The 17,878-nt window shown below is 43.5% G+C and overlaps 1 protein-coding gene across 6 annotated transcripts; it reads left to right on the top strand.

Moving 5' to 3' along the window:
• The first annotated feature begins 32 nt into the window (after positions 1 to 32).
• LOC118220637 (transmembrane protein 94-like) lies at positions 33 to 16,864 on the top strand. Of its 6 annotated transcripts, XM_035404643.1 has the most exons (31): positions 33 to 127; positions 1,107 to 1,240; positions 2,416 to 2,621; positions 2,833 to 2,960; positions 3,861 to 3,997; positions 4,354 to 4,550; positions 4,930 to 5,081; positions 5,414 to 5,516; positions 5,778 to 5,864; positions 6,052 to 6,168; positions 6,260 to 6,364; positions 6,705 to 6,845; positions 6,964 to 7,249; positions 8,958 to 9,131; positions 9,506 to 9,608; positions 9,701 to 9,855; positions 10,048 to 10,235; positions 10,613 to 10,742; positions 10,894 to 10,991; positions 11,268 to 11,367; positions 11,481 to 11,589; positions 11,741 to 11,927; positions 12,130 to 12,207; positions 12,535 to 12,620; positions 12,916 to 12,997; positions 13,235 to 13,383; positions 13,621 to 13,718; positions 13,893 to 13,986; positions 14,289 to 14,459; positions 15,093 to 15,099; positions 16,036 to 16,864. In XM_035404643.1, the coding sequence occupies exons 3-31, from the start codon at positions 2,424 to 2,426 to the stop codon at positions 16,060 to 16,062; spliced, it is 3,687 nt and encodes a 1,228-aa protein (XP_035260534.1). In that variant the 5' UTR covers positions 33 to 127; positions 1,107 to 1,240; positions 2,416 to 2,423; the 3' UTR covers positions 16,063 to 16,864. The 6 variants fall into 6 exon arrangements, 5 of the variants coding, with proteins under 5 accessions (XP_035260534.1, XP_035260533.1, XP_035260532.1 ...); XM_035404642.1 differs by having other exon boundaries at positions 10,897 to 10,991; positions 15,093 to 16,864; XM_035404641.1 differs by having other exon boundaries at positions 15,093 to 16,864.
• Positions 16,865 to 17,878: the final 1,014 nt, after the last annotated feature.

The raw sequence follows: 17,878 nt of genomic DNA, 5'->3' as shown, positions 1-17,878 counted from the left end.
CAGCTGCTTTTGCGAACAGAGCACATAGAACTGAGGAACAGGAAACCAGAACGAGAGTGATATATTTTTGGCTTTAAAACGTCCCCTGAGCAGAGGAGTTCAAGCCATTTAAGTTACCTTTCCACCAGTGAGTACATCAATGAGGATGTGTGCTTGCATGCATGTGTGTGTGCGTATGCGTGTGTTGTGTGTGCGTGTGTATGTTTGTGTGTGTGTGTGTGTGTATGCATTTGCGTGTTTGTGTGTGCATGTGTATTTACATTTCATAAATTACCAGAGAGGATTAAAAATTCACAATACTCCGAGCAGCACATCTTGGAGAATATCAAACATGAATGATATAACCCTTGTAAGTGTGAATATAACTGAAGATTGGACTCCCAATGCAGATAAAAGTCATAAAGACGAGTGCGCAGAATCCTTAAGTGACGGTGTTTAATTCATGGGACCTCTTTAATAAATAATCTCTGATCAGTGCTGTTAAGATCTGGCTCAAGGTTGACACTGCAGTTATACTCTGTGCATTAGTTAATAAAGAGAGGGGTCTGATGGGAGCCGTTTGTTGTTAACTGAGTCTCTGGGGCTTTGGGTGAGAGGGGAGGTCTCTGATGACCTTCTATAGAAAGCTGCACACCTGCAGTTCCACTAGGGTGACTAAAACAGTGGAAATATAATCCCCTTTCAATTATACATTAATTAATACCCTGCTGGCCTGCCTAAGAGCAGCTTTTGAAACTTCTGCTTGTTTCCCATCTTGATAGGCTCAGGAAAGAAAGAATGATGAAATGCAAACATAAAATGATTTTCATCATATGAGAATTTAAAAAAATTATTTATGGCACCTTCATGATTCAAGAAATGCCTATGAGGTTGTATTTGTCAAAAATCTCCTTTTCAAACTCACCCAAGAAGTGAGAATATGTTATTTTCTTTTGGTCATCACTGTTTTTATTGATGAAAATGAAACAAAGCTCTGCACCCAGCTAAGCATTGTAATGCATTAGTAAAGAATGGCAGTAGGTTCTGCAGGAAGCCGTCTGCACCTGACAGCTTGAGTGTGTTGCCTGGCACATTTGGAGATGACATGGGATTGCGTGTCCTTGCAGGTTTTTCCTTTGCTCCATTTTGAGCAAGTCAGCTACCATGCTATCATTTCAGTGGCGAGATTTTTGAAGAAATGACAGAGATCTGTCGGTAAAATACCCCTGTGAAGGCAAGCTGGACCAATGAATGTGATGCGGTAAGTGCTGCTATCTTCTCATCTGCAAAAGGGTGCTTACCTGCTGAAGAGCAAGAGATGGTGACAGGAACCGTAATGAGAAGCGATCTGAGCAAATACCCGTGTTCACTTTTTTTGTGTTTTGGGAAAAAAGTGCTTTTGTTTTCAGACAGCTGGAAGGACAAAGCTGTTCCCCTCTCCTTTGTCTCTGTTGCTGAAATAAAACTACCCATTATACTCGTTGAAGGTCTTATGGCATAAGCTATTCAATAGAGAGAGCACTGAGCACTTACGTTGTGTTGAGGGTCCCCATGGGCCAAACCTGACCCTGCTGCGTTCTTCCTACGGGGACTTGTGGGACAGAGGAACACTTGTGGAGGTGTGACGTTGTCCATTTGGGCTTACTGCCTACAATTCCTTTGAGCTCAAGGAAATTAAAAACACAGACTGCAATTATGAGGAACTTATAATAACTTTGAGAGCAATTCATAATTTAGAACAGAGGCTGAGGAATTTAACCAGTTCCTGGAAAGTAAAACTGGGTGAATAAAATATCTTACTATTGACTGTACTTGCTGAGAGCTTTTGATACCTGAACAGGTATGTTTAGCAGATTTGATGATAAACATGAAATTGCTGCCGGGATAAGACTAAAAATATTAATGTTACTGTAACTACAATTAATTTTTTTAACAGTAAGTGATAATGCAGGATATACTACTGAAAAATACAATAATATTGAGGACATGTCCAACCATTTCATATACTAATCCCAATTGGCATTGCATAATCATCATCATCATCATCATCATCATCATAATATGTCTGTTCAAATACCATTTTTCCATTTCATGTGTTTTTCATAATTGTTTTTACAATGGTGGGAGGTGGGAGATGACTCACTTCACCTGTCACCCTTAACCCCATGTATTACATAAGCCATAACAGGGCCTAATAATCACACTCCACAGTTGAGCTTTTATGCAGATATATACATGAGAATCATTGCATGGCCACTTGTTCTTGCACCTGCAAGTTGGTGTGCATGACACAGGATGTGTGTTCAATGAAAATACTATGAAAATTGTATGGAATGCACTACCTGACTGATTTGGAAGGTAGCAACAGGCTTTCATTCTGTATGGACACATAAGCTTTTCAGGAATTTATGCTGTTTTCTGTGAATCTTTGTTCAGTGAGACACATGACTTGGACTACACATGGTGAAGCAGGACGTGCCCAATCTGGAAGGAAACCCCCTGGATGTGGATTTGTAATGCAGAGTCATGTGCACAGACAGCTGGGCCTGACCTCTGCAGAGGCCCTGTCTGTGCTGCACACCCAGCTGGCCTCTACCCTGGAGCAGTTCAAGAGGAAGAGAAAGGCAGAGGGCACCTGGCAGGCAAGGCTGGGGATCAGTGGGCCTGAAGGCAGGAGAGGCACAAGCGATGTACACTAAGGCAACAGCTCACAAAATACAGCCGCACAAGACATACATTTACTTTTCCCCAAATTTGCGGATGATCTTTGCAGAGAGAGAGATGAAGAGAACTGAAAATAAAAGGAAATTCAGGGCCATTGCTAATGTATTTATGGGTCTTGTTGTCTCCCAGAGTGCATGGCGGCGGAGTTTCCTGCATCACTCTGTGCGCTGGTCCTGCCTGCATTGGCCCAGCGTCCTGCTCATGCTGCTGTGTGCCGTAGCTCTGCTGGGCTGCCACACCCTGCTCCTCCCACACAGGTATGCTGTCTTTCAACACATCACCACAGGCGACGACACACCTCTACACACGGGCATGGTGGAGCAGATTAAGTAACAGTACACCTCTGCGCACTCACACAACGCCCCCAGGTAATGACTCATCACATGGCCCTACACATTAGCACACATCTACACAGTGACATCCAGGAGGAGGCAACAGCACCCCTGAGCACAAACATCACAAATAAATGAAACTAAATAATGGATAATAAAATTATATGCGGAGTGAATGTTCACACACAGTAAAGGGACTTCTAACACTTCAGTACAGGGTCATTGTGGTGTGGCTAGGAGGCTTTATTTTTCACACAGTCACAGTGATACAAATACAGACACAAACAGCCCAGGCCACAGTGAGAACAGAACATCCTGCGCAAGACAAAAATACAATAGAGGGGTAAAATACAAAGCCACAACCGCAGGGAATATATATATATCAAAATATTAGCCATAATCCAAATGGGGAAAAATACCTATTGAGGGAAAGCTGTTGAATATATGAATATACAGTATTTGATTCCATAGCTTGTAGCAGAAATATGATGATTCAAATTTCAAGTGGAAAATAGTGTACAGTAGAAAATACATACTACAATTTAGGCATGTGCCTAATTAAACAAATTAAACATCTGCCGAACCACTCAGTCTTCCTGGTTAGATCCACCTTGCCCTCTTTCAGAATAGAATGTTTGTGGCAGAGAAAAATGCCAAAAGTTAACCAAGGAATTGTTACACTCTTCATGACTGTTAAACCTTAAGTGGACTGATCCTTGACTAAGCTTTCATCCATGCCCTAAGCAGTGCAGTAGTCTATTGGTCTTTTTCATGTGAGGTGTCATCACACGGATCGGAGTGTTTGTGCATCCTCCTCTCCTGCAGTGATGGGACAGCTCTGGTAGGGGGCTGCAGTCTCCTGCTTCTCCTGCTGGCAGGGCTGGTTGCCATGGCACAGTTGCAGTGGGTGAAGAGGGAGGAGATTCCCCGCCGGCTTCAGGCCATCCTGTGCACCATTCAAGGTCAGCCTCCCAAAGAAGCCTCTCCCTTTCCAAGAACCAAACTTACAGACAGGGGAGGAAGTTGTTGAGAGGAGGCGTTATGTTAGATAACCCCCAGCTAAATTTAATGTTTGACATTGAACATTTAAACATTATATTTCCTAGAGCAAAAATAAAGGGGAAGGCTGCCCAAAAAATGTGTACAAAGGGTAAAGACCACATAAAGAGCAAGCAGGCAACCAGTCCATGGCCTGAGTTGAAAAAGTGCTTTTTAAAGGCTCGTTAAGAACAAATTAAAGTATATTCAGTATGTTTTAGCAATGTATACAGATACCTGATACTTCACACACAGTAGACAGACACCTGTTGTGTTTCAGACTACCTGCGACATCCCCAGGCAGACTGGACACAGGCCTGCGTAGAGCTCTTCTGCCAGCCCTCCCCAGCCATCTCCCTGCAGTGGACCTATCGAGATGGCCACCTGGTCAACCTGCCAGTGATTTTGCTGGTGGAGGGTGACATCATCGCCCTGCGTCCTGGGGCAGAAGCGCCCACAGAGCTCAGGGGCATCCAGGTGAAAGTGGAGCCTTGCCCACTGTGGGAATCCATATCACCAGCACTCTGCAACAAACTAATGTTGCAAGAGAAGGGAATTCATGCTGGTTCACCCTTAAGTAAATCCAATAATTTAAAGCACAGATTCGTTGAACGTTTAAGTATTTGCATGGTAAGTTCCCAGGGGCCTTTATCACAAAGCAGGATTACTGAGTTAGGTGGATAACCTCACTGAGTAAAACCCAGAAGCCTCCTAAATCTGAAACATGGACTTAAGCAAGAACATCTGTTCAGGGTTTTACTCTTACTTTTAGTGCAGTTATCCAGCCAACTCAGTAATCCTGCTTCGCGATACAGGCCCCAGGCCTGCCTCTGTCTGAGATCTGTGTGATAAACAGGAGGAGGAGCATGTGGTCCTCTCCCACAGTGACGTCTTCAGCCACCTCTCTTCTCCGCCCTCCCCATTGGACAGCGACAGGCCTCGTCTACACCATCTGCTCCAACCACAGCTTTTCAGGGTAACAAAGACACCAGCAGTGGACACTGTGCAGTGAGTCTCAGTCAGCTGAAGAAAGTATTTGCTTGTTTGCGTATGTGCGTTTTTGTGTGTGTGGGGGTGGCAGTGTAGCATGATGGTTATGGAACTGGGCTTATAAATCAAATTTGGAGGTTTTATTCCCAGCTGGGGCATTACCATTGTACCCTTGAGCAAGCTAATTAACCTGAATTGTCCTAGTAAAATATCAGGCTGCATAAATGTAAAAGTAAGTCACTCTACATAAGATTATCTGATCTGCTAAATATAATGTAATGTGTGTTGTGAATGCGGTCGTGGATGTGTGGTCAGGTCAGTGCAACTAAGCTCTGCACGTCTCTACTCAGACGATGTTTAGAGCTGGGGGAGCAGCGTCCTGATTCAGTTCTAGACAATGAGCGCTATACTGTGCAGAGTCTGCTGGAGAGAGGGCTGGCTCCATTGGTTCTGGTGAGCCTATCTACTTACCTTAGGTCAACACAACATACTAATTTACATCTTTTCATTTATACATGACAGATCAGCGATCACATGAACAGATCAAGATGGGAATGCATGTATTAATATCTGATAATATATGACAGTGGTGTGCCATATTAGAATACTTCCTATTATATTGTTAATTTTAATGGATAGCCCCTGTGCAGTCTGATATGCTTGTGAAGTTTCCCATGGTGTATCATGCCACAGTTTCAGTGCTGTCCTGTGCAGGTGGTGTTGCTACTGCTGAATCTGGCCCGGTACCTCCTGGGTGCCCCAGGTGTCGGACCCTGGCCTGTCACACTGCTGCAGCTGCCAGTGAGTCTCTCCCTCTCTCTCTCTCTCTCTCTCTCTCTCTCTCTCTCTCTCTCACACACACACCCACACACACGCACGTCATGCAGCACAGATAGAATCAGACACTTGCCTTAAATGTTTAATGCTTTGAAGTACCGTGATGGTGACAGCGATGAGGATTCCTGCTGTCGTCCCTCTCTGTTCACAGGTGAATGGGGTTCTGCCCCTGTTGCCCCTGGCATTCCCCCTCCTCTGGCTGAAAGTCAGTTTGTATGGTGAGATCTGGGTGCTGACTCAACTGGGTGCCCAACCTCAAGGCTGGAGGGTGAGTCACAATTGTCATTAAAATGACCCTGGGGCAGTTCAGCAGTGTGCTGGGGCAGATCCTCTCTCAGCGTGATGTCACTGTGCCACAGGAGGTGTGGGGTTTGACCTGTCAAGCATTCATAGCAGTGCTGTGTGGAAGATCCCCTGCACTCTGCCACACTGCCAGCCTCCTACACAGCCTGGGTTCAGTTACGGTAAGGCCAAGCAGACTTAACACCCTGCAGTTGTTATGTTTGCATTTCCATTATTAAACAAACACTCTTATCCAGAGTGACTGGCACGACTTTCGTTCTTTACATACACAACATGTATACGGCTGGATATTTACTGAAGCGATTCAGGTTAAGTGCTTTGCTCAAGACTACAGCGGCAGTGCCCCACTTTACAGTTCCCTAACCATTGTGCTGCACTGTCATCCTCACTGTTACGACAAGTGCTCATTCTCTTAATGTTCCAGTAGTTTCTAGAGTCCTCACTTGCTATGTGCGTGTGTTTGTGTGTGTGTGTGTGTGCATGTGCCATGTGTATGCTCAGGTATTGTGCTGTGTGGACAAGCAGGGTATTCTTTCCTGGCCCAGCCCAAACCCAGAAAAAGTCCTGTTCTTCAGCGGGTCCTTGAAACACAGAGGCAGTGGAAAGAAAGCTGGAATGGATCCTAAAAACTGCACTCAGCAGGTGAGTGTAGTGCTGCTCCCTTGGATTGAAAGTGGACTACAGTCCTGACCAAGCAGTTGTCCAACTGACACCAGACCGCTTTCCCTGAGTGATGACAGGACATTTTCCCATCTCGCAGCCCCCATCCCCATCCCAGGGCTCCAGTGTGCTGGAGCTGCTGAGCCTGTCACTGGGCAGGGGGATGGACACGCGGGTGCAGTTTGATGACTCCCACTGGCAGCGCCACAACAGCTCCCTGCGCCCCCTAGGTCTGGCCCTCCAGCTGGCGACGTGCGACCCTGGGGTTGTGGCCATGCTGTGGCGCCAGTCTGACCACCTGACCCACGCAGCGCTGCTGAAGAGCCGCCCGCAGTGCCAGCCTGTGTACCCGCCCTGGGGGCTTTACGAGCTGGCCAGGGTCCTGGGTAATGACAAGACCTGGGCTCCATATCCGAGAACCCTTCATGCAGTTGGATAAAATGCTTGACCAAATTAATGCTCTTGACAATTACCTTGTAGTGCTCAGGGGTGAATTCACTAAGAATTAATTATGCCTTTATGTGCCTCAACTCAGCCTGCAATAAGCTAGGCATTCTGTTTAAGTCACTAAATTAGTTATTACACTGAAAAGGCAATTATGCAATCCACCAAAAAAAAAACTTTGTTAGGGCTGGCTGCAATTAGTGAAGAGACTACCCTATAAAAACTAAATTACAACTAAAAAATCATTGCTGTCATGGTCCTGACGCCCAAAAGAAAAAGGACATTGTATTATGACATTACCCACAGGACACAAGATGGCAGAAAGCCAAAAGGTTTGTGAAAAAACAAAACCAAAAGGTTAAAAATGTAAATATGCCATAGACTATTATCTGCAATCATCACACACAAGCAGGATGCATAAGGATAAAAAAAATATCACTGAAAGGCATAAAAATGCCTTTAGCATTTAATAACTTGTTTTTCAGTCAGCTAGAATATCCTCTTTGGGCACAACCCCACGCACCAGTGTTTCATACAGGCAACCAACTTTGTTGCTGGCAGCATTTTTTTGTTCTTTTTTTTGTGTTGGCTAACAGTGCAGCACAATTAACACAGACATTTATTAGCTAGCAAAAATATACCTACTTAATAAACCTCATTTTCACAGTCTCCTTATTCTTATTCTAGAAAGTAACATATGTACCAACGGTAAAAAGGCACTATGCTAAGAATGGCCATTAATTGTTAACTTTCATGGCCTTGATATGGTCCAATGGAAGAGACCTTTAACAGTGCTCTCATTTAGAGAATGCCAGTGCAGCACCAGCAGTGAATTTACGTTTAGGGCTGTAATAAGTCATATTGGGCCAGAACCGCACAGGTGGGAGGGCAGGATAATGAGTAAGCAGGGATGTATTCTTTTTCTGTAGCCTAAAATGAACTTGGATGTTCCTCAGGATAATGGACAGGCGTTTCCTGATGATTAGACATGTTAATCCCACCAGATTTCTGATTCAGACATAACTATTCCCACCAACAAAGTGACTCAAGACAATGGCTGAATATCCTCTCTGAGTTGGCCATTTTGGCTTTTCTTCAGTCATGATTGGTCATTTTTTCACCTCAGATGGTACTGAAAGTGAAATCAGCTATAATCAGCATTTCCAGTTATGGGAATTCATCTTGACTTGAACCAATGACTTATTGCAACCAGAGGCTGTAGTTGATGAATCATAAGCTTGCTCACTCACTGGGCTCCTTGGATATCCATGTTCCTGTCTGTGCATGATGCGGCTTTGTGTGAGGATACATAAAGACTGCTGAAAGCCGATCTCTGTAATGTTATACTGTAGCCCACTTTAAAATGATAACAGTCATAATTTGTTTAACTCACTTACTTTGCTAAGGGCATTATCCATATAGTGTCATTTATAGTTTTTACACAGTATTGTACAGCTTTACAGCAGGATATGTCCTGAAGCAATTCAGTTTCCTGCTCGTGGTACAACAGTACTGTGCCTGTCTGGATTTAATCCCAGAACATCCTGGTTAGGCCAGTTCCTCAGTGTTGACTGCGCCCCTTGTGGAGACTCCCTGTGGAAATGTCCCTCCATCTGCTGCTGTCTCCGTGCTCTGCTGTGTATGATTCAGGGTTCAGGTCTTCGGCCCAGGAGCCCTATCAGCAGAGGATGGGCGTGGCAGCGTACTCCCTGCCCACCACGCCCTGCGCCCAGGACACTGCCCCCTGGCAGTCCCAGCCTGTGTCCATGAGGAGGCAGCCCTTCTCTCACATCATGGGTCTCCTGGTGCAGGACAACCACTCAGGTGTGTTCCCCTGACGCTTCAGTCTCTACGTCTCCTGGACGTGAGGACGTATCTAAAGGTCACTGGGGCACAAGGCTCTGCTGTCATGTTCCATATATTTTTCACACAGATATTTTTCTGTGAAATACACCATCTGGGGAACTTTACCGTGGCTGATTCTGAAGATTTTACCTGAGATAAGTCCGAGTAAGCAGTAGCAAAATCTGTGTGGACTTTCCTTTCAGTCAAATTGCACATTTAGAGAATTTCTCTGAATTTGCAGATGGTTTCTGCAGATGTGAGCAGCGTGCTGCATTGTCAGTGCTTGTGGTTGGAGAGTGTGTGCAGCAGGATGTTTGCTGCAAACGGCCAGTCTGTGTTTGCTCACTCTGCAGGACTGCTGCAGCTCTTCTCCTATGGCTCTGCTGACATAGTCCTGGGAGCATGCGCTGAATTCTGGGATGGCGAAGACCTCCAGCCTCTCACAGATTGTGACAGGTATACAACCTCACATCTTTTCATACACAGCTTCAGTGCTTTCTGTCTTTCTAAGTGAGAGCTCATTCATTAATGACTTTCATCACCTGCAGGAAAAAGGTCCTGGATATTTACCAGCGGTCCTGCATGGCGGGTCACTGCCTGGCCCTGTCATTCAAACCCATTCTTGACTCCCAGGACCCAGAAATAGATGGCAAGTGTGTAGAGCTGACACATAACCCACATCCTGAAACCATATTATTAACAGGTAAGACTGCTGAGGAGGATATTGCGAGGGATCTGGCTCCATACTGCACACCACATCCTTCCTACTGCTGCCCCCACACTTCTCAGCTCTCTCATAACAGCAGGTGCCATTGTGAATCAGCGGTGACTGAGTGAAACTATCACGCAGAGTGGACAGTGCTGGCAGTAAGGCTGAGTGCTCTATGACGTGCAGGTGAAGACACAGAGAAGCACCATACAGGCCCACAGGATCTCCTGCTCTCCCTGAGACAGCACATTTTTCTCGGCCTGGTGTCCTCCCAGTACCAAGCCCGACCTGACATGGTTCGGCTCATCGCTGGCCTGGACAGTGCTTGCATCCGCTTTGTATATTTTTCTGCAGAGGAAGAGGTCAAGAGCAAGGTGAGGCCTCACGAAAAAGTATGAGACAGGATGTGTTTTCTTCCTGGAAGAGGAAGCTGTGAAGTGTGCAGTCTGTAAGAAACCAGAATTAAGCAGCTTTCTGCTGTAAAAGAACTTTGCTGCCCCCATATGGTTAATTATAAAAAGGACAAAGCAATGGAAATCCAACAGCTCATTCACATTCATACGTGCTCATGGTGAGAAGCTATTTTAGTCCAATTACCTTGAGTAGTGTCATTTAAATGCACTAATCTCTTAGAGCACTAATTGTTGTGGTTGATGGTGATATTTTGGAGGTTTGGTTTTGCAGTGCCAAGCTGGGTTCAGTGCTGAAGTGATCCTGTAGTGTTCAGATCTTCTCTGTGGATGGGTTTTAGGTATTTGCTGAGAAGATGGGTCTGGAAACAGGCTGGAACTGCCACATCTCTCTGCAGTCAGACCACTTCTCCCTGGACCCAGAGAGTCTAGAGGAGAATGAGACACAGTGGGGCAGAGACCAGGGCGAAGGTGAGTCTACAGTGAGACTGCGGTCTCCATTCACTGAAAAGCATGTGTGTTTTCCCAGAATTAAAGCTCAATTAAAGAACAGCGGATGTGGAATCCGCAGTTTTGATAACTTTAAGACAGTGGTAAATCTTTGAATTGTAACCATCTCCAGAAGAGTGTCACCTTGGTGAAGAGACAAGGCAGGTGGAGCGGACAGCCACCAGAACTCTGGACAGTGAGGGGGCCTGCCTGCTTGGAGACTTGAACAGGGTGAGAGAGACCTCACTAAAGGCAGAGGCATGCCCTGCTGTGTTCAATGGCACATGTATTCACTACTTTCACCCTCAGAACAACTGCATTAGTGAAAGCTTAAATCCAGAGAACCTTGCAGTGCATGACTCGCTTCTATGCAGCCCCATGTTTACTGAAGCAATTCAGGTTGAGTACCCCCCTCAAGGGTCTAGTAACAGTATCCCTACTGGGTTTTGAACCTATAGCTACTGCTCCACCCCACTGCATAATTCTCTGTGTACTCTGTGTCTGTAGGCAAAGCTTCCTAAGGGAATTGAGAATGTACGCCCTCACCTGAAGAACATTGACAATGTACCTCTACTCGTCCCCCTCTTCACTGACTGCACCTCTCAGAGTGAGGATGATTCACAGAGTTACTGTTTCACGTACAAGATGTATGTTGCATGTATATCTGAACTGTGTCGGTCCATGTACCCACTTTGACTCAATATTTTTGAATGTGTACAGCCATGTGTGAGATGGTGCAGATCATGCAGGAGTATGGAGAGGTGGTCTGCTGTCTGGGAAGCTGCCAGAACATTAACAACAATGCTGTGTTCCTGCAGAGTGATGTCAGGTAACACATGGCCTTCTTCAATGGTGAGCATGTAGATTTATTTTGTTTGTTTGGCTGGCATTCTGTCAATCACAATTGTCATTTAAGGAAAAAGAACACATTTTGTTAGCATGATGTTACTGCGGTTCTGATTACCTTCTCTAATCTGTAGTATTGCTCTTGAGCCTCTCCTCCCTTCCTGCTGCTGGACCAGTCCAGATAAACCTGTTCCTCCGGCATCACAGTCCCACTGCACCCCCTTCTCCCCAGCCCACCTCTCAAGTGCTCTCTGTGGGCTGCCCTGTACGGTCCACTTAGGCCCACAGGACAACACTGCCATCATCCGACTTATCAAACAGGTAAGAGCCACCTCTACACACACAGACATGCACAAAAATCAGGCTGACACACGCACACACACAGTCACACACGCACGCACACACACACATATACACACACAGTCACACACGCACGCACACACAGACACAGCCACACACGCACATGCACACACAGTTATCCTCTATTTTATTATTGGTCCTTTCCCCTCTCTGCTATACCCAGGCTCGCCATACAACAGCAGGCATCAGGAAATGCTTCCTATTCCTTTTGCAGTGCCAGCTGTCCGTCGTCCTTATCCAGGTCTGACACGCATCGTCACTGAGCTTTTAAGTTTTTACGCCTTTCAGAAATGTGACTCTCTTACTTTTCTATAAAACTTTAATGTGCATTGCCTTTCTGTGAAATAGCTATGTGTGATTTCAATGAGCAGATATGACATTAAGAGATAAAGACAAACAAATTGTGTAACTACCGCATAAGCTTCTGTAGCTGATCAATGTACATATACATTTTCAGCAGTCAGTGAGCTTAGCAAATGCATAGCATTTATATGGTATACCTGCAATGAGTTAGGTTTATCTCTGTACAGATCCTCTCCTGTGCTGAACTGAATTTGTCTCTGGACAGGTCCTTGCCTGTGTGTGCCAGCTCCCTCCTCCTCTTGGCACTAGTGATGTTCTTTTTCTTTCCTGCCTCCACTTCCCATTAATCAGGTGGGATTTATGCACTTAAAGGCATTCAGTAATCTTGGATTTTTATTATTGTGTGCTATGTAATCTTCAGAAACATCCAGAAAAATTTGAATGCACTTTCATGAGAGGTAGGAAATGTGACTGATCTCCACTGTCCACCACATCCCCACCCAACTACTTCATGATTTTTTTGCATTTCATGTATGACTGAAAGACTTGAGTATGCATCCCTATAAGACTCTGTCACCATAATTCCACTCTTTTCCTCTTCCTTCCTATAAATTTCTCATCCCTGCCTGACTTCCTGTCTTTCTAGCGTGTCCCTTCTGGGCAAGCCTTCAGATAGTACCATTATGAAGGTGCCAACTGGGAAAAATCTGCGCTTCCTCCCAAAGAAGGTAATGCATCATTCACAGAGAGGGAGAACACTTTGCTGACACATAATAATTGGTGTCCTTTAATAACCCTGTCCAGAGAGAAAGTATTTTGCAAACTCTGAGAACAATGGAAAATTATAATGGAAGGCCAAATATAATTTAACTGGGCAAATTAGTAATATATCACGTAAACAACTGATGAGCAGGGCATTATCTAGCTGATGTAAAAACTTTAAATTTCTGTCTCTTCTTTAACAGACTCAGCGTTTCTTTGTGCTCTACTTCCTGGTGAAGTTTGGCCTGACTGTCTGCACCTACCTGGCCTGTTTCGGCTTCATGCTTCATGGCTTCTGTCTGGAGATTAACCACAAAGATGACTCACTGTGTCACCCGGTGGCCCTGCTAATGTGAGCTGTGTTCATATGAGGAAGAGTGAATGAGGGTATACTACAGCACATACTGTACATTACCTGTGCTAGTGCACAGAGACACGATGAATGTATCTATACTATACTCCTCTTCAGACATTAATCAGTTCTCAGCTGCGCTGCGCAGTACGAAGTCTGTAGCACACTCCCGTAGGTAGCAGTCCTTCATTACTCAGAGAACGAGCACCCAGTGATAGGCCATTTTATGTGTTGCAGGAACTCCAGTGACTCCTCTCCTGACTGGTTTGGAAAGCACTCTGATGGTCTTGCTCTGGCCCAGAAGGTCATTGCCTTCTTCGTTTTGCTGAATGCCAGTGAGTGAGAGAGGTTATACAGCTCTGACCAACCATTCATCACAGTTCTGCAGTTTATTCTGAGGAATGATAAGTTATCAAGTTTCCAGGCTCACTCTATTGTTGCTCTCATGTCTGTGTGTGTTCCGTGATACACTCCTTCCTCTGTGGGTTAATGCGTGTTTTGTGTTCCAGTGTGCATATCTGTGAGCCATGTACACCGCTCAGTCCCCATGTGGAAGCAGAGCCCATTCAGTAATCGCTACTGGTGTGCCGTACTCATCACTGTGTAGGTCTCCCTGTCACTCACTTCACACCCATAAGTCAGCTCAGCAGTTTCAATATCCCAATAGTATTTCTGTATTTGGAACAGAGGGGAGGGTGTGTTTATTTCATTCATGTCAGCTATGTCATCACTCCAGTCCAAGGAGTAATGTCAGGTGAATGCTAATATGCTGTAAATAAAATCAATTTTATTCAGACTAAAGTTCATCAGACTAAAAAAATGCAAGTTCATCTGCATACATGTGCCTGAAACCTATGGTGACTGGTGGATGTGCTCAAACAAACTATTCTCTCATTTCTTCATAGGCCCATTCTCAATGTTTCTATAGCAACGGGATCTCGCCTCCTATGGCATGACCCCACTCCACACCACATTTTCTTCATCACGAACATCACTGTTGCCACATGGCTTCTAGGTTTCCTATGGCTGCTGCCCTTGATCTGCATCAATGAGGGTATAAAACTTCATGAGATCAGGTGAGTGTTAATTGCTTCTCATCAGACAAGAACAAAAGGGGGTAATTAATCCAAAGTCACAATGTTACACAAGTTGGTGCATTCTGCAGGAAAAAGATGAAGTTAAACTGCTGCATACTGATCATCTAATGCACAGTGGGCAAACTCCAGTCCTGGAGGGGCGCAGTGTGTGCTGGTTTTTGGGGTGTTTAATTCAAGTCATTGATTGGCTAAGGAATCCACAAAGCTTGTCCTCAATGCCTTAATTGGCAGCTGAATGAAAGGAAACCACAAAAACCCGCAGACACTCAGCTGTCTTGGGATTCAGTTTGACACCCCTGATCTAATGCAAGTGTGTCCAGTCTTATCAGAAAAGGGCCGGTGTAGGTGCAGGTTTTTTGTTTTAGCCAATCACTATGACACCTGATTCAACTAATTCAACCAAAACCATGATAAGTAGAATCACATGTCTTAGAGCTGGGCTTAAACAAAAAACCTGCACCCACATCGGCCCTTTAAGATTGATAAGATTGGGCACTCCTGATATAATAAAATGTGAATCACTAGTGATACTGGCAAGAGCGATAATCCTGCTCCCTGGTATTGCTCTGGATTATAACTTTATTTATCCCCCTATGACATACTGTGTTTCAGGATGAAGGTGAGATACCAGAAGAGACAAAAGTTGCAGTTTGACACCAAGTTAGGAATGAATTCCCCTTTCTGAAATAAGATTCTGTAGACACACCTTGAAGATTACACAATCTTAAGGTTTAAAAACAAAAAAAGTGTGCTGGTGTGTGGTGAGTTTATAAATACAAGGATATTGATGAGCGCAACATTAATGACTGTATTCCAAAAACAGTTAGGTATACTGTATATGCCTATGTCCCATCATGATCAATAACTAATTCTTAATAATTAAAGGCTTATGGCAGTGGTGTACAACTCCATTTTCAAAAGGCTGTGTGTATGCTGCTTTTTTCTTACCAATTATTTCTGGTACAGTTTTCTGAACAGCCCTATAACACAAATGATGGTTCACTCATGCGGTGAAACATTATCACCAAGGATACCGGAGCTCATGACTTTATAAAAAATTCCAGATTAAGTGATTTGGCTGATTTAAAAAAATAAGAGGAACTAATTCTAAAACAGATGAGCTCCGACTGTGCACCAATGTCCTATGGTTTAAAAGGAGAGTTCACTTTTTCAGGTTTTTGTTTCAGCTTTAGACCATAAACCCCCAATTGCTTCTATACCAGCCATTGTTTTGAGTCTAAATTAGCTTGTCATCAGATATTTCTGAAATATCTAAAATATCCTTCATTAGGCAGTAATGTAAAACACACGCTAATACTGAAATAATAACAAAAACTCAAGAAAGTGAACTATCCCATTAAGTGTAATTTAAATTCCAGAATGTGAATAATTGTACTTAATTGTCAAAACCACGCTGTGGTGCAGCTCCTTGTCAAAATACTGGTAAAATGTTCATTGATGTTTCAGCCATGCAGGTAGTCTTCCCAGAATCCAAGGGTTGAATAGAAAAAAATGTAAATTAAATTCAAAAGTATTTTTCTGGTCTTTATCATAGCTTCTGTATCACACCCAGCAAACCTGAACGTCACTATTCAGCAGGTAGTGGCATTTCAAAGCCACTAGGTGGAGAAATGTACAAACTCAAAGGCTTCAGGGACTAAGGGAGAAAACTGGCATTCCTTGTTCTTATCATTGACCCGCTGGACCACATAAAGCCTCTCTGTCCAGTGGGTGAGGTCCTGTTGCACGACCTTGCGGACTGCTTCGAGTTCTGTTTCTGTGTCTTTTCACATAGCAATGGACGACTGCTCATTGCACCTACCATAGTGAACTGAGCATGAACCTGTTGATCAGATTTTGTAATCAGGAGATTGTTTTATTTCAGTTTTATGTATGTATCTCATGCTGCAGTAGCTTATTGACAATAGTTTTTGTTATCCTTAGGGACAGTGTGGAGAATGTGCAATGTAGAGTATCTCAGGCTCAATGTCAAGATTGTCTTTTAGCACTCTCTAAACAAATGTTACCTGAATTACAGTCTTTGTTTACAATAAATCTTGTAATTTTCTGTGTCCCGAGAACAAAAATCAAAATGAAAAAAAAAGATGGCTGCAGTTATAATGCCAATAAAAGTGACCAACCCACGCTCCAGAAACAACCTAAATAAATTCAATTACATGATGCGTTGGCTGCTCAAAATATTTATAAAAATAGAAATACTGGAGCCAGCACACAAAACAAATACAAATTTTATGTATTTACAGTAGCATCTTGGCAGCTTAATTCCTTTTCAGCCCTTCATTTTGGACATTAAAGACAAATATGTTTCAGCCTCAGTGTCTCTACGAACCGCTCAGGAAATGAATGTCACAGGATATTCACAAAAGAACGTACATTAAAAAAAATAAATAATAATAAATAAAAAATATATATATATATATATATTTTTTTTGTTTTTAATGTACGTTCACCTAATTAGGGTGCATCTTGCTACATAGGGGATTATGTGAATATCTATAATTGCTAAATTGATTAATATTAAAATTGTCAAATCGCTAATGTGAACTTTGATAATAGAATAATCACTGTTAAGTTGAAAGAACGTGAACTGTAAAATTTAACATTTTCTTGTAAATGTCCTGTGATGCTTTTCTCTTCAACAAACAAGTTTGTCTTCAATGTCCAAAACAAAGCGATGAAAAGGAATTAAGTTGCCAAAATAGTAAATACATAAAGTTCTTATTTTAGTGCAGGCCCCCGTCTTTCTATCTTCAGCTATAATGCTCCAAGGTCATGGAACACCATACAACTTAAATGACGATACAGAATCTGGCATATGTCTAATTAAGTCACGGCATTTGGCAGATGCTCTTATCCAGAGAAACTTAAACAGATTCCATTTTTATTATTTAATAAAATCACTATTCATTACAGCTGGAAACTTTTATTGAAGAAATTCTAATTGAATAGCTAGCTTAAGGGTAGGCTACAACATCTGGGAATCAAACCCAAACCCCCTGAGCAACAAGCCCCGTTTCCAAAACCTGATACCACACTATTGCTCCAGTCTGTCAGATTTTTTAAAGTATAAATGGACCTACCCACTTTTTGCTTTCAATGACTGTTTTAGCTTTTCTATTGTGTTGGCATAATTTGCACGCTTTTCGTTGTATGTGTATGGGCTGTTTGATGTGTTACACAGGCTATTTATGTAATCGACTTGCTCTGCTACCATTGCACATTTCTCTGAAATGAGAGATTATTAAAGACACTGTTTGCCGAAAATAAATTAAATGGACATCCCAGAAATTGAGCCTCAAAATCGATGCCTTTTTTCTGTCACAATACTGTTGCTCTTTCAACAGCTTATTTCAGTCCCCAGGCCCTGCTTTGTGGAG

This window comes from Anguilla anguilla, chromosome 2 (genome assembly GCF_013347855.1).
Source record: "Anguilla anguilla isolate fAngAng1 chromosome 2, fAngAng1.pri, whole genome shotgun sequence".
Classification (NCBI taxonomy): domain Eukaryota; kingdom Metazoa; phylum Chordata; class Actinopteri; order Anguilliformes; family Anguillidae; genus Anguilla; species Anguilla anguilla.
Note: the sequence above shows the minus strand (reverse complement) of the source record. Positions and strands in the feature narration are given on the sequence as shown.